The sequence below is a fragment of the Echeneis naucrates genome, chromosome 1 (genome assembly GCF_900963305.1).
Source record: "Echeneis naucrates chromosome 1, fEcheNa1.1, whole genome shotgun sequence".
NCBI lineage: Eukaryota > Metazoa > Chordata > Actinopteri > Carangiformes > Echeneidae > Echeneis > Echeneis naucrates.
In genome coordinates this window covers 13879349-13896023 of record NC_042511.1, presented here as the reverse complement: position 1 = coordinate 13896023, position 16675 = coordinate 13879349, and the positions used below count along the sequence as shown (strand labels likewise).

Genomic DNA, 16675 nt, shown 5'->3' with positions numbered 1-16675 from the left:
TGGTGTGGTACCTTGAATAAAAGGGATTTTTTTTTTTTTTTTATCATCTAGAAATGCAGAATAGAATACCCAAGGTTATTCTAACATGCTTTAAATGAACCAACGGCAATTACAATAAAGATACTCAGTTCAGAAAGATCCAGCATAAGAGTGAAGCTATATCACAGAGAATTTTTGCTGAATAGATGATCAGTGAGTGATTGATTAAAAACAGAACAGAAATGTAAAAACTTAATACAGATTGTAAAAATTGTGAGTGGAATACTACTTTAAGTTGATGTTGAAAAAACCAAAAGCATTTATTAAGTTTTTGAGGTTTTTTTTGCATTTATACTTAGAATGCATACAGGTAAATAAATTAGGGCAAAAATATACAGCCTATTAAAGAATAAGTATCAAAAGGCTCAATTAAAAACACATGAATACATCATTTCCACATTATCATTTTAATAACCTTTGTCAAACGACAATTCTGCACATACTGTACATTAAGTGACCTCCATCTCTGTCATTGTATTACAGGGGAATCAATAACTGCCTTGACATATCAGAGGTCATGAAGCGTGACTGGCAAACTGCTGACATAAGCCAGACATACCACCTTCATTATAATAAACAGTCGAATTAAACAGCTCACACTTCATCTACTCAAGGTTCACATACTATTGAAACATTGGGCAGTTTTTCAGGGCCTCTGTGGCAGAACTATACTGGAGGACGTTGTCATAGAAACGAGTGAGCTCCTCTCTCGTGTCCTTGGCACCCCTCCCTCCAGGGCCACGGTACTTCATGGAAAGCAGCTTGGAGCACAGGTAGTGGAGCCACAGCACATTGGTATGAGGATGGAAGTTGCTCCAGTTGTTCCTGACAGACACAACAGCAGCAGAGTACCATGAATCTGAGCTGTTATAGTAATACTTTATTTAGAAGGATTAGCGTCAAGGACCCTGATCATGTGTGTAACAGCAGCGATAAAAGGATCAATGCCACACACATCACATATAAAAAGAGGTAAAGAAGGTACAAATGTAGCTAGAAACACCTCTGAAGTTGAGTTGTTATCATGCAGCAACCGCTGCAGCTGTGTGGTTAAATGCTTAAAAACTGAAATTACCACTTCAGATTGGTCAATCAAAATAGACTCCCTTCTTAAAATTCTACATATTAGGTTTTATTCTTTATTTCCTTAATCTAACCCACAAATTTGATATCTGCTACATTTGAGGGCATTCAGCTTTGAGTCACAAGTTAGTGAGTGTATACTTGCCACAACCCCATATGCAGCAGTCTGCAAGTCTGCAAGTCTCATCTCCACGTTGGACCCACAACTTTGCCCAATTTTCAATTAGCTCGACACTTACTGCCAATATGGTGACGGCAGAGCAGTTTATGTAGAAATCAGTGAGTGGCATTGCAGAAAACGGGTATGGTTATTATTATTACTAACTTACTGATGTTTTTTGTTTTAGAGGTTTCATTCACAGACTACCTGTTTTGCTGTTTTCAGTTTTAAGCCACAATTAAAAATCTGCTGTGTATGCCATCACATTTGGATGGACTGACGAGCAGTATTTATCCTGGCCTCTAATTCTCACCAAGAAAATACGTGTGCTGTGTGAAAACATATTTCATCATACAAATCACAGATCCATCTGAAGAAGATCTAAAAAGAAGCTCTTTCTTTTTTCGAAATCGCTAATCAGCTGCTTTGACTTTCTAAGCATCATATTGATTTACCACCCCAAAGGCAAATCAATAGGTTGTTTATTGGCTCTGTTATCACTCTAGTTAAATGCTGAATCAGATAACTTCTTTTTATGTGCATATGGTTAATCTGCATAGTATCACATCCTTACAGTGCAGAGATACTGCCAGTAATTGTCACATTGAGTGTTTCTGGATTAGTCACTGACATAAATATACTAACAAGGGATGAGCAAGTACACCACTATCCGTATCCGTTCAACAGTCTACATTATCTGTATCTGTATTCCTTCTCAGAAGGGGCGGGACTTAAACCAGAAGTGGGCATGGTTTATACAAAAGTTGTATTTTTAAGCCTGATATGGGTTGGTCAGAAGTTGCTATATTTATTGTAAGCCTCAATTTGTTTTCACTTAGGGCTGAATTTGTATTACACCAAGGTAAGAAGAGCAAGCCACCCAGAAAAAAACTGACCCGGTAAGAATGAGAAACGTGATGCGGGCTGCATGCAGCACCACTTCTGTTACAAATCAAGTTTTTACCCCATAAAGTGGGGCAGATTTGAAACATTTGGGTTATAAAAGGCTATTTTAAAAATGATGAGGTAGTAGTGTGAATTTAGCAGAAGGGACAATGAAAAAGACCAGAGATGTGAGTTTTTCATTGTGCCGTTTTTTCTCCAGTACAGCTAGTGTGTTAAAATAATCCTGTTGAAATAATGTTTTAAGATAATTACTGGATAGTATTTTTTTAATTATGCCGCCGATTGTTTTCCCTTCCGGTGGGCGTAGCTTTCGGAGTATGATGCGTTGTGCTCTGTCTCTATCACAGGACACCCTGAGAAGATTTTCCTTCAGCCCGAGCACAGATATTGACTCGCATTACTCGTAACGTACTCGTCAAACTTGCCATATCCATACTGGATACCCGTTTCAGCCAAGTATCTGGCTCAACCCTAATACTGACCCATTCTCCTGTCGCATCAGTCTGTAAATATCAAACTGGTAATCTCCTTGGCCCATGAAAAGCTCCTCATCCTTGGAGATGTCACAGGACACTGTCAGATCATCTGGAGGCAACAAAATATCGTAATTTAAACAGTGCCATATATTTTCTGCATAAAACAAATCAATGAAAATATGACTGAGAAAGCAAAATAAGGGAGGGCAAAAAAAATCTGACCTATCGCCAGTCTGGAGAGAGAGTAGTCAATGATGCGGACCAGCACCCCTTTGGTTTCCACAGAATGGGTCACTCCATTCAGGAGGAAGCTCCATGTCTTCAGCTTGGTTGTTTTTACCAACACATTGCCCCAGTGGAGGTCCCTGAAGTAAACAGCAAAGGCACATTACAAAATACCATCAAATGATCCATTACACAGACACCACTTATGCGTGAACGCACGCACACACACACACACACACACACACACACGTTTTAAGGTTAACGGACTCGCGAAACAATGTTTGGAAATGACCTTGATAATTTAATAAGAATGTCAAACCATTTTTATAATAGTGACTGTCATTACAAGATTTGCTTAAAATTCTAAGTGTACAGGAAAGAAGTGCTGATATAATTTTTTTATACCATTTCTGGCTGTTCTGCTTTTGTCTTACACACACACACACACACCAGCAGCATACTAGGTGAAGATAGCTTGTGTGTGTGTGTGTGTGTGTGTGTTGTACCTGTGTTCAAACTGTAACTCCTCTTCTGCAACAGCCAAGGCAGCAGTAACCTGATGTAGGATGCTCTTTGCCACCACCAGAGACGCCATCTTGAGGAAACATAATTCAAGAGACCTTAAGTTAAATGTTTCAATATTGTTTTCCAGATAATACACATTTTCAAAATCTGAAGCTTAGCATCTTCCCTCAGCATTATCTCCAACATTCATGTTTGAAGTGTAACTGACATGAATTTGTAATGTCTACATTTTTTATTATTCACTGTCAAGACACTATTATTTTCATACCAGTAATCTATTTATCAATGTATGAGCACATCTTTACACCTAGTGTTCAAGGGCGATGCGCTAAAGCTGGGATAATGTCAGTTGTGTAATGTAGTTATAGTTAATGCTTCTGCTTGAAGAAGTTGCGTGCAATTTTAACATGGCTGATGAAAGTTTAACCATGACAAAGTATTCAATCCCACATGGGGTATTAAGCAGCAGTCCTTGTGCCCTACTGTGCCATTGCTGTTCTCTAGATCAATGCCTCCAAACTCAAACTCCAGGATGATGAATAACTGATCATTTTCAAAGAAATCTGTAAAGAGAGCACAAAGAGAACCAGCAAAGGTCCTGTGAAATGTTACGTTGGAACACATTTTTAAAAGGCCTGGATTGGTGTTAAATTATAGATCACAGAAATCATATATTACATGATATTTATCTTAACTGCAGAACATGTAATAGACTATTTTGAAAAAAGAAATCTCTGAGTTTCCCTGAGTCACAGCAGCAGCCTCAGAGAACACGTGAAGTAAATGTTAATATTCTTTTGTCTCACCAACCTGGTCTGTCATTCTCAGAACCTTTCTGTTGGTCAAACCTATCCCAAGCATTCAGGAAATCTGGAGGGTAGCATCCTCGGACGCAGTGGAGACTGTGAGGGAACAATTAACAATTAACACACATTAACACTCTAACCACTGAAAAGCTAACAGACAAAAAGGCAAAGAACCACAAGAAGCGCTCACTCTCTGAGTCCAATAAAGCTGTGAGTCTGGTTTTGTTGTTTCTCTTTCAGACTGCTCAACTCCCTGAAATGAAAAAACAAAGGGCTGATTACTTAGCAAAGGCCCAGGCATCACAAAATTAAATGGCGTCACAACTTTCACGCACATGTTCTAGTGGCTATCTGGGTCTGCAGATGGCGGAGGCTGGTGTGTTATGTTTGTTTGCAGTCACTATACTACTTACTTTGAGATGATAATCTCATGGAGAATCTCCCCAAAGGTTTTCTGGTCCTCTCCGTTCACAATCTCACTGCCCTCTACTGGAATTATCTGTGAAGACAAGAGCCAATGTTTCACTGCAGAAAACCTGAATATACACACATTTATGACTTCTTAAAATGTGCACTAAACAAGCAATGTTAAAAAAAAAAACAGCAACAACAACAACAACCAAATAAAAACTCCACTAAAATGTGGTAATATTCTCATTTGATCATAATTTTGTAAACCACACAATGTTAAAAACAACTATTTGTTTTGAGACCAAATTGTCATACTTAAGTCACGTGATGACATCTGAGCAACCCTAACCCTAACCCTATTTTGACTTATTATCGAAGGCCAGTGAATATGACCGAAAGCTAAAAAAATTCAATAAAATAAAAATTTGGTTGTAAATAAAACTAAAAGTACAACACCTGTGATGCAATATGGGTTATATCATATACCAAAAATACACAATCACATACTTTGAGTGCAACGGTGTCTCCTGAGGTATTAACAGTGGAGAACACCTCACCGAAGGTCCCTTCCCCAATTTTAACACAGCGTTTCATACGATGAGGGAGAATGCACTCCTCCCAGAGCAGAGGGTGCTGTTGGCCACATTCAGCATAGACTTTCTCTGCATCGGACAGATCTGCATCCTCACAAGCAACCTGTAAGAACATATTTAATGGCAGGCCATATCAACAAAAGAGCAAAAATGTAAATTGTGTTTTTCATGTCTTAAATACTACACATAATTGAATGGTCATTGTCAATGTCTTTTCTGATCAAATAGAGAGGCTGTCCATCAGCTGGACATCAACTGGTTTAACTGTAACTGCATGGCCAGGCCAAACGAGTACAAATCATTTTTTTGTCCTCAGCTGTAATTTGGCAACAAAACAGCAGTAGCGTGAATGAAAACTCTTCAAATTATATGGAGAATCATGTAGTTTCTTGATTATTTATATTTGGTTCACATTTTAAATATGTTATGATATATTTGGGATCAAAGAGGGTCAGCTGAATAATCAAAAGCCATTACAGCTGACTCAGCACCTTTCTGACTCTCAACAAACAGTGTAGATTTCATGAAGTTGGGGTTTTTGGCAGGACTGTTGACTGCATCAGCTTTGACTAACTGTGTTAACTAACAGGTAACAGCATCAGATTTGACTCCTTGATAGTTGCGGATATTAACTGTGTGTTGTACCAGAGAATTGTGGTATAGTTTTGTCTGGAAGTGTCTGTGGAGCGGCGTCCTCAAGGGTGTGGCGAAGAGATCTTGGCTAATGTCTGCAAGAGCTGCTCCTCCAGGAGAGTCTGACAGATGTAAGCCTCTTGGAGTAAGTAGTACTAATGTGGACAAAGACAGAGAAACATTTAAAAGTTAAGGACACACTTGCTGATGTGGCAGCTTTAAATGAAGTTAAAAAAAAAAAACAAAAACAAAAACATTAAAAATTAAAAACAATTGAGGGAAATTCAAACTTAGTGGAGAGAGTGCGTGTATAACATACTTTTGCGATGAACAGAGAGTGCTGCCTTAAGGCGGCTCCAGGTGTGTGTGTTTGGTGTGAAGTCAGGCAACAGAGATGAGAGGTTGAGTGGACCGGCTCTCTGCGGGGTGGACAAGTTTGTGTATGTTCCAATCTAGAAGGATGTAAACACAGGAGGACAGAGTGCCATTTATGGGTTTTGGAAAGGAATCTAGACAGTGTGTCAGCAGGAATATCTTCATCCTCTTAAAATAAGTGTTTTTTTTTTTACCTAAATATCATATATTCAACAAATGGTTTTTGTTTCCTGAAAAATCTGAAAAAATAAAAAATAAAAAAAATAAATAGATAAAAATGACTTGGCCGATTATTTTAAGACGGTGTTGATATGTTGAGTATTATATGACATTCATACCGCTTCTTCTGTCTATTAATGTGGCTAATCAGCAAAACTATGAAAAATGTGAATTCAACTAATGATTTTTAAGAAGTGGTATTGTGAAGTTTTTGTGCACGTTGTCCTCACCCTTGGCTGTTTGTGTGGCATTGCACCCAGCTCATTGATGCTGCAGTCCACTGCCTTGACACCACCTCCCCACACATGTGTGCTGGTGTCGCCTTTGTTTTTCCAGCGACTCACACTCAGCCCACTCACACAAGCCTTCCTGCTCGTCCCAGCTCTGTCCGGAGATCTGCTCCTCCTCCTCTTCTCTTTAGGAGCCAGTGACAGCTTTTTTCTTTTAGGAATTTTGCTGCGGGAGCTCTGAACAACTTTTCCATTGTCTGAGAGAATTCTGTGTTCTGAACTGTTTAAGCTCCTCTTTTTCATATTGACTTTCACATAAGTGTCTTCATGACAGAGATTAGTGTCATTCTCTGATAGGTGGTCATTCTTTAGCTGTTCGTCACTAGCTGAGCCACCTGAAGAAGACGCAAGCGTTTTGTCTTTCAGCTGGAGGATTTCTTTCAACTCTGATAAAGTGAGTCTGTTTATGTTAACAGCAAGTTTGTCGGACAGACATTTATTCTTCAGCATCTGCACCTTTTCTTCCATTTCTGGATCAATGGGCCGTTTCTGGACTACAACACTGCTGCTGATTACTGAACATCGCAGAGAAAGCATCTCACCCTCAGCTGTTTCTCTCGAACATGTGAGATCTCCTGTACTTTCAATGTCACATGTTTGGTCCTTTTCAGACTTGTCTGTATCTTGTAGTGATGTTGATGAGTATTCAGATAACTTACAGTCAGCTGATAGTGAACTGTTTATCACTGAAACTGTCCCTTTAGGAGACTCAAAACTATTTATTAGTTGTAAATGATCACTGAATTTACTGTCAGGGCTTTGACTGTTCTTCATGCATAGTGGATATATATTTGTCTGCTGGCTGTGAACAGAGCTTGAAAGTCCCAAACAGGATGAGTAGGTTGTTTGACTGCAAAGCTGAGTCAGAGTGAGGCTGTCTAATCTCTCCAGCTGCACGGTGCAGCGCTTGGTCAAACATTCCTTCCTCAGAGCATTTATCAGCCACTCTAACCCTCCTGCTGCTGACACAAAATCACTGCTGCTTTCACTTTTTGTAGACAGCAGAATTAGACTTGTTAATTTCCCACCACCCTTTATTTTTGAGTCTTGACTGTGACTTTTGGCTTCCTCCATACAGCTATTTCCCATGTTAGTGCCCTCGAGTCCAATAAAGAAATCACCGGAGGGTTCTTCATGGTGATGCAGGTCGGGTTCTTGTGCAGCAATGCTTGACTGCAGCTTTTCAACAGAGGGGAGCTCAGTTGGACCTATATAGCTCATTGATATGGACGGAGAAATGGAAGATTTATCACTGATGGCACAAAGCTTAAGGTGTGGATGTTTGTTGTAGGAACCTGCTGAGGGTGTAGAGCAAAAGATAGGTTTCCTGTGGCAGGGTCCAAGGTTGTTATCAACTAACTCATTAAGGGATATCTCTCTCAGGGGGTTGGTGGACAAGGCAGATGTCCCTGTTGTGTTCATAGAGTTCTCTGCACTTGTCACCAAAACTGCCAAAGGGGCCTTCCTTCTCCTTGAGGGCTGAAGAATACCACTGAGGTAAAAGTCCCCAGAAGTAAAATCATCTGAGGAGTTGTGTGTACTGACTTTTGCTTTAGAACGTTTGGGTTTGATGGCAGCTTCATGTCGCCGACAGGTGACAAAGCGGCCCACAGAGGGAGGATGAACACTGGTGGGGAATAAACAGAAGCAGAATTAATCATCAATTAATGTTTGCAGGAATTGCAACAGATATTTTGGCTGAATCCAAATGTCCAGCCTCAAACTTAACTTAAAACACAGGCAGATCCCGGGACATCACCTGAGGCCGCTTATGTATAGTCCTCAGGACTAATGGACTAATTTTAGAGTCAGAAAGTTTGCCAAAGTTGAGATGCACTTCTAATATTTAACAGGAGCACTAACAACCTGTCTGCCTCAGTACTTACTTAAAACCTTTCTTCATGCAAACTGATTTTTTGCGGCATTTTGGAGCAAACACTGAGTCTTCATCACTTTCACTGGTCATTGAAGTATGCTGGCCTTTCAGTCTTGTCAGAACTCTTGGAAGAGAGACATGTCGGCTTTTCCTGTTGGCATGCATTGAAAAGATCTTTTCAGAAAGACACAAACAAATGCTAAAATAACTCAATTACTAAAAGACATTATGGTTGTAGGTTCAGCCCAAGTATGTTCGTGTACAACCAAATTCAGCATCATCATCACTTTTTAGTAAAATATCACAATGACGGAATTTGGCTGCCAAAATAAATATTATCTGGGTGTGTGGGGGGGGAATTAGCTTCTCAAATATAAAACATGTGATGCTTCTGCATAACATCATAAAAATTTAAAAGGGTTTGTGGATTACCGCCCATACAAACTAAAAATTATTTATAGGCATATTTTTGGCTCTGGGAAATTATGTTGAGACACTGTTTCCAACATTTGATATTCATTAAAAATTGTGGTTGTTAAATTAAACTTTTATTTGTAATAAATATTTTAGTCTGATATGTTTTCAATAAAGGGCAGCAAGGTGGCATAGTGGTTAGCGCTGTTGCCCCACAATAAAAAGGTTGTGTGCTCGAGTCCCGGCCTGGGGCATTTCTGTGCAGAGTTTGCATGTCCTCCAGGTACTCCAGTTTCCTCCCACCATCCAAAGACATGCATGTTTAGATTAAATGGTCACTGTAAATACCCTGTAGGTCTGAGTGTGAGTGGTTGTTGGTCTCTGTGTGTTGGCCCTGCAATGGACACCTAATGAGAGCTGGGATTGGCTCCAGCATCCTACCCGACCAAGAAACGGATAAGTGGTAAAAGATGAATGAATGAATGTCTTTGATAAAACAAATCACATATATTTAGATACACATGGCCAAATCTAATCCTAAATCTGTACAGAGTGGTGGAAAATTGAAGGATCATCTTGACTCACATAAGAACTTTTTTGTGAGTTTTTATCCCCCCTAGCTACTACAGTAATGGTAACTCCAGTTTTTTGAGTTTGCCATCAAAACTGGAAGCATTTATTTATTTATTATTTATATATATATATATATTTATTTATTTATTTATTTTTATTTTTAAGGGGCACTGAGTGGCAGAGTTAAAAGAACATGATGTCAGAGATTATTTACTGGGATGCCCTTTTTCTTATTAATTTCTTTTATTTATTATTTTATATAAAAATGAATAATAATAAAAAAGTCATTTAAAAAAATATTTTAAAAAATTGACCCAAAAATTCATACATTCATACACAAGTTCATACATATACGCATAACTTCTCTGTTGTCAGAAAAATAAAACCGCATATGAAGTATTCTGCCCTTCTATTGATAAGAATCTGCTCAAGAATTGAAGAGCAAAAATGACAATATACAGCAGACCTAAATCTTATAAGTACAATTTCATCATCAATGCAATGAAAGCTGTCATTTGAAGGATCACGTGAAAGCAGTCACATATACTGAAATGCATGTCATATCGCATGTATAGACACGCAAAGTGTTCTACTCATGTTTGTGCACAGACCTGGTTGTCTTGTTCCGCTGAGCAGGCTGTGGGCATGCAAGAGAGGGTCTGCTGATGTTTTCTTCATCACTGCTGCCCACATTCACAGCTTTTCTCTGGGCAGCACAGACTGCTCTACTGCTGGCAATAGTTGTCTCCCTCCAATAACACAGAAGAGATTAATGTCAACAGAGAAGCATATTAAAATACTGAGTATTACAAGTGGTCAGTAAAAGTACATTGAGACATTAAACTAAACAAATAATTTCAGTTTTTTTTTTTTATTAATTTAACTTAAAATGGACAAACTTTACAATCAGTAATGCAAATTAGTTACTTCAGCAATAGTCTGTCTGTTTAGGACTTAGAATTCGTTTATCATTAAGTTTATTCATTGCAAATTATACATTATAAAGTAATAACATCACAAAAAATTGCCAGCTTCATATTTGTTAACAGACCTTTTTGTCTTGCCCTGTTGAGCAGGTTGAGTAGAGGGATGAGAGAAGACATCGATGTTCTCATCACTGCTACTCTCCATCAGACACAGCATGGCCTTTTTCTTGGCAGTACGCGCTGCTCTCTGACTCACAACACTCTTCTTTGTCTCTCTAAAACATGATGAACAAACAGATGAGGTTCTAAGGAAACGCAAGGACATAAAATTGAACATGAGACAGGGCTTTAAGTAAGAAAAAATCCTGAGCCTGAATTTTTTCCGGGGAGGTGCAACAGTAAACTATTTAACTCTTATTCTAAATACAAAATAGGAGATAAATAACCAAAAGGCTTGTCATCTCTGCCCCTCTCTTCTGTCCACGCCCAGTGCTACTTATTTTAAGTCCTTTGTTTGTTGTTAGGATGTCGTCCCCTGGCTTCATAAACGGCATATTACCATTATTTGGTGGACGCTAAAATATGTGCAGCAGCCATTTATGTTTATTTTGGAAACAGTAATTCCCGAGTTTGACAACTTAGAGCTAATTTTTTTGTTGTTTAGAATGCAGCATCACCTGCTGCTGAATCTCAACCAGGTTCTCCCAGACCACCAACCCCTACTTCTGAGGTGGACAGAGTACACAATTTCACTACTTGAGTAAAAGGACAGACACTCCTTGTCAAATGTTACTACAATACAAGCAAAATTAGCTTCATCAAAATTAGTAAAAGTACAAAAATATTTCTTTAAAAATTACATAAGTAAAAGTATAAAAAACAATACCTCAGGAAATACAGGAACGGAAAGTAGCTTTATTGTCATTATATAATACACTGATGCGATTCTGCTACAGACAGATTATAGCTCAAAAATACCTTCAGTTAAAGAGGCCCTACAAGAACCGGTCTCTGGAGCGATCCAGTCTAGTCTCTAGTCTCTGGAGGGGTTTGGTCCAGTCCAGAGGTCTCCAGCTGCGGTCCTGGAGGGACACTGTCCTGCATGTTTTAGATGTTTCCTGCTCTAATACACCTGATTCAAATGATCAGCTCATCATCAAGCTCTGCTGAAGTCTGATCAGGAGTAACTCATTTGAATCAGGTGTGTTGGAGCAGGAAACATCCCGGACCAGATGTGGTGACCTCTGGTCTAGTCTCTGGAGGGGTCTGGGTCTCAAACTCCAGGGAGGTCTGTGGGGGGTCCGATCTCTGCTGGTTGTGCTGTGTGTTACTTCGTGTTGCTGTCTCTTCTATTCACCTTGATTAATAGACTGTCCTGTGTGCTACATGTCTAGTTCCTCCTCTGCCTCCTTTTAAGATCATACCTCTTGTCATAGATGCAGGATGATGGCAAAAATGGAGGCAAGGATTGGTGAGTTAGAGTTGCGGCTCCACACTTTAGCCAGCTAAGCTAATGCTAGTGTAGCTAGGTATAAAGCTAAGTCTCGGCTCTTTTAAACTTGAGCAGCACTGTGGCGTAGTGGTTAGCACTTCTGACGTGCAATAAGGAGGTTGTGGGTTCATTTCCCGGTAGGGGCAGATGGTCGTTTGGCAAAGAGTGACTGTGTTACAGCAAGGAAAAGCGGACAGTAGACAGAGGGTAAACAGGACCAGAAAAAAGACCAGACCACACCAGAGAGAGGTTCAATTTCGGTTCGATTTCCGGTGCAGGCAGCCAAACACTGCTAGGTTAATTAGTTATGAGTAAGGGAGGTACTCATAACTAGACCAGAAACAGCGCAAGAGAATATAGACCAGGAAAAAACAGAATGAGTCACCCATTGAGATTACTTATTTATGGAGGAAAAGGGGACAGAATTTAATATACTAGTTCATTAAATGTAAAAATATATACAATTATTATTTTTATCTGTCAAACTAACCCATCGAAGTTTGACCCCCCCCCAAACAAGTGGTTTGGTCACTGAGCTTTTGTTAAGCCCCGCCCCCCTTAGTTACTGTTGCTATGCTAGGCTGTACTCTGTTGTCTGTTCAGTAGGAATATGTCTGCATAAGGCCAGTGCCCAGAAAGGAAAAGAAAAGAGTAAAAAAATAAACGGTTAAGACATTTTCTGAACAAATATTTAAAAAAAAAAAGGGTGGTGACTGTGAAGCTGGGACGAGAAACATAGAGCAAGGTAAGAAAGTTGTTGCCGTTATTTCCGCACTTTCCGACAAAGATATTGGGCACAAATTTAGATGAAGTATCCCACCGCTTCATACACAACAACACACCTGCATTAAGCTGTGGGTGACAAGGAGATGGACTGTGTTGTAAGTGATGTCCACAGAAGACATCCAAACTCTGGCTATAAGCTAATGCTGCTCATCTGAATGCAAGAGGTGTGCCTGTTCCAGGTAATAATACGGCCACATGTATAATAAGCCGATTGTTATGGAGAAATAATCCCAGGTAGGATGAGTATTATACATCGTGGTCATATTCTTACCTGGAACAGGCACAGAGGTGTGCATGTTACAAAAACAATTACAATTAAAAACAATGAACAAGTAATGTTAGACTACAGCAAAAGTAGCGAGTAACAAGAGCATCAATAGAAATGTAGTGGAGTAAAAAGTATAATATATGTCCTTCAAATGTAGTGAAGTGAAAGTAAAAGTATCCCCCAAAAATAATACTGAAGTACAGATACTCAAAAACTGTACTTAAGTACAGTTACTGTCCACCCCTGCTGATTGGTTAGTGATGTTAGTTTGGTTGGGAGGGAAAGCTGCGTTACTCTCATTCTATTGATAGGCAAACTCAACTGACTGCTCCAGCCTGACAATATCCTGCATCTACAGGTTTGTTTTGTTAATCTTGATCTTTTTCTAATCGCAGTCCAACAACACTCACCGGAGATCCGGCACAGTGCCGGAATACTTTTCCCTGTATGAGAGCAATTGAATCAATAATAATCAATGATTAATCAAACACTTCATCAATTTTAACATTATTTGAATTTGAACACATGGTAAAAACCCAACCCAACCTAAACCTCAAAACCCAATTGAACAAGCAACATAGATAATGAATAGATGAAAATGTCAACAATTGTGAGGCTCAGTTCTCTTCTAAACTGTACGTGACAGTCTTGACTCCACACCTGAGCACCTGGAGTGAGTAAGTAAGGAAAGTTTGAACAGTGACTGAAATGCATTATTGTGGTGATTATGTTTCCAATCTGCTTTGACCATTTCTAATATTACTCCAAGCAGTTTGGTGTCCGCAGCCAGGACCAGAGACTCGCTCTCTACAATCTCTAAATGATGTTAAACCTGGAATGGATGTTGGAAGTGATTTACTAGGCCAGCTGTTTTCTTTGGTAATGTGCTTTGCCGACCTTGTTTGCATGCTCGTAGGTACATATTGATTTTGACTCAACTAAAAGATTGGTACCTTCAACAGTTAGAAAATAAAGAGCTTTGAACTTATTTAGCTTAGGGAAAGGAAAGGTGGATAGTAGACAGATGGTAAACAGGATCAGAAAACAGATATAATAGCCAGCTTAAAGAATTTAAGTGCAGTGGTGCTTTAACTTTAGGAGGCTGCTTGTTGTTGTGAACCACTCCCAAACATCAAACTGAATCAATGGGTCAAACTATACATACATTCATATGCTGCAAAGACAAAGTTGTGCACACGAATGACGGTCCGGATCAGAGGACTCGGCCTGTCATCCCCTGCCGGCCCGGACGCACCTTTTGCTGGCAGGTTTTGCTGACTCAGGGACGAAGACGTCGTTGTCTGACAAGGTGCTGTCGAAGGCCCGTTTGCGGTTATCGGGTGAGATCCAGGCGGACAGCTGTCGCCTCTTCTTGCCGTACGTCTTCAGCATCAAGGACCGTGAAGACTTCATGTTGGGAAGTTTCAGCTTTTACCGGATCAGAGAGCCAAACTTGTGTCCAGCCACCTTCCCGGAAGCATTTGGCCGACGACAGCCGCTAACTGTGGCTAAACAAACTATTAAGCGGCATAAATAAACTCTGCCTGTCTTAGCAATTGCTTAACTTGAACACGTTTCCATGATTTGCGGAGTTACATGTCCTCTTTTTTCGTCTTCTCTGTCATGTTCAGTGTCGGCGTGAATCCGTTGGACCGCTTCTCGTTCAAACTGCCGGACTCGCCGATGATTGGCCAACAACCGGTGACCGTGACGTCACAGCGCCTCCTGGCGGATGGGAGTAGTAATGGACGATACCACACTTTAATGATCAATACGATCCCACAGTCCAAAGGCATGCGTGTGTAGTTTAAGTGGGGAATCTACATTGCCCCGTAGACATAAATGCAAGTGTGAATGGCTGTTTGTATGTTGGCCCTGATATAGGCTGGTTATTTAATATTTTGCTAAAATGATGGATTATAGAGTGAGTTTTCCCTCAGAGAACTTAAAAATATGGAGTAAATTTTTTGTCATGCCCAAAAATAAGCTGGTGCGACACCTTAAAAACATCTGTTCAACCATTTGTTTCAGGTTTGGTTAGTTATGGCTCTTGAAAATAGGAAATAAATACGGTTTCAATCAGATGATTCGCTGAGAAATGAGGAAGAAAAAGTGTGAACGTGGCTATCTTTGTGTCCGCAGAGTAATTTGAAAGAAGGTTCAGGTCACATAAAAACACCATTGTCTTCTTAGTGTTACCTTCGTTCACTGGCTGAATGATGGAAGGAGCTTTTCCTGAAAACGAAAATGAGGTGATTTATGAAAATGTCCATGATGCCAAAGTCAAACAATTCTTATGATAATGGAGAACTATGAAGAGTTCAGACCGACAAGAACAGCTAAAAGCAACACTGTTTCTAAAAACAAGGCGAGAGAGGAAGCCTGACAAAAAATTTCGGCTCGAATATCATCCAAAGTGGTATGTATTCATCACTCTTTTAGTATAATGTGGATGATACACTGCGTACCATAGTACGTGTTAATATTATCTGAAGCAAAAAAGAAGAAAAATGAGAGGAGAAAGAGTGGAAGGGTCCCGTTCCAGCAGATTACACAGCCTCAGAGGAACTGGATCATGGAGGGGATAAAAGGGGGTTTTCAGTCAGACCCCAGTGTTGGCAGCTCCCAGCAGCTATTCTTTGTCCAGGGGATGTATAAGTGCTTTGGTGGTAAAATACTAAATGGGTATTTATTGTTTCTCAGATGAGACAAGTCTTAATCTAATTTACATCTGAAGGAGACGCTGTAGTGTTGCTCAAGCCACCTTGCTGACCCCCACACAGAGTTAACTGTCAAAGAAAGAGCTGTCATATACTCTCATCTTTGTTTGCTGTGTTGAATCCACTTTATTCATTTCTCTTAAACTATTCCACAGGTGAAGAGCAATGATTAGGAGACACTTTCAGTGTATTCAGAGGTACATTTGGGGTAGATATTTTAATAACCTAAATAAGAATTGAAATAAATTTTTAAGTACATCTTTTAAAATTATAAATAATTAAGTTTTTTGCTCATTAATGTCACAGGGAGAGGGCATTGTGCAACCCTCCCTTCAGCCGGTGGCCTCCACCTCTAGACCCACAGAAAAAAAACAAGGGGTCAGGGTTTTATCATTTCAGTCCTATGTCTACTTTTTAAAAGTAATCCTGACCAAGAACACAGAAGTGAATGATGAACACAGTACACCAATATAAAAGTCTATCTGATCTCTGTTGCTTGATTTCCTATTAATACATGTTGGAGCAGACAAAGTGAGGGCCCTTAATAAAAGGAATGTAGAGCTGGATAATTAGAAAAATGAGCTGGAAAGAAAGAAACTAAAACTTTAACATGCACTGCCACCATAAAGTAGGCAAACTTTTGGCTCATTCATATTTACAGTTTAGCCTGTGAATATTTGAATTATTGGCAAGTTGATGTTTTCATCATCACTGTTTTGTTGCAAATTATAGATATGTATGAATAGCTTATATTTTTGAACATTTTCTTGCATTATTATCTTTTTTTCCATAGATCATTATTCCCCCTCATAGTTTTACTGTCTGAGCAACAAGCAATAAACTTCACTTACAGGCACAGGCTGTGGCCTTATACAGTAG

At 39.5% G+C, this 16675-nt stretch overlaps 1 protein-coding gene across 1 annotated transcript; it reads right to left on the bottom strand.

The window, feature by feature from the left end:
* Nucleotides 1–449: 449 nt before the first annotated feature.
* On the bottom strand, nucleotides 450–14726 carry haspin (histone H3 associated protein kinase). The gene is made up of 16 exons (XM_029507514.1): nucleotides 14332–14726; nucleotides 10656–10805; nucleotides 10216–10353; nucleotides 8628–8768; nucleotides 6682–8368; nucleotides 6177–6309; nucleotides 5870–6012; nucleotides 5139–5327; nucleotides 4634–4719; nucleotides 4411–4473; nucleotides 4225–4316; nucleotides 3898–3977; nucleotides 3396–3484; nucleotides 2887–3029; nucleotides 2671–2773; nucleotides 450–864 (listed from the first exon to the last, which is right to left on the bottom strand). The coding sequence occupies exons 1-16, from the start codon at nucleotides 14487–14489 to the stop codon at nucleotides 663–665; spliced, it is 3597 nt and encodes a 1198-aa protein (XP_029363374.1). The 5' UTR covers nucleotides 14490–14726; the 3' UTR covers nucleotides 450–662.
* Nucleotides 14727–16675: the final 1949 nt, after the last annotated feature.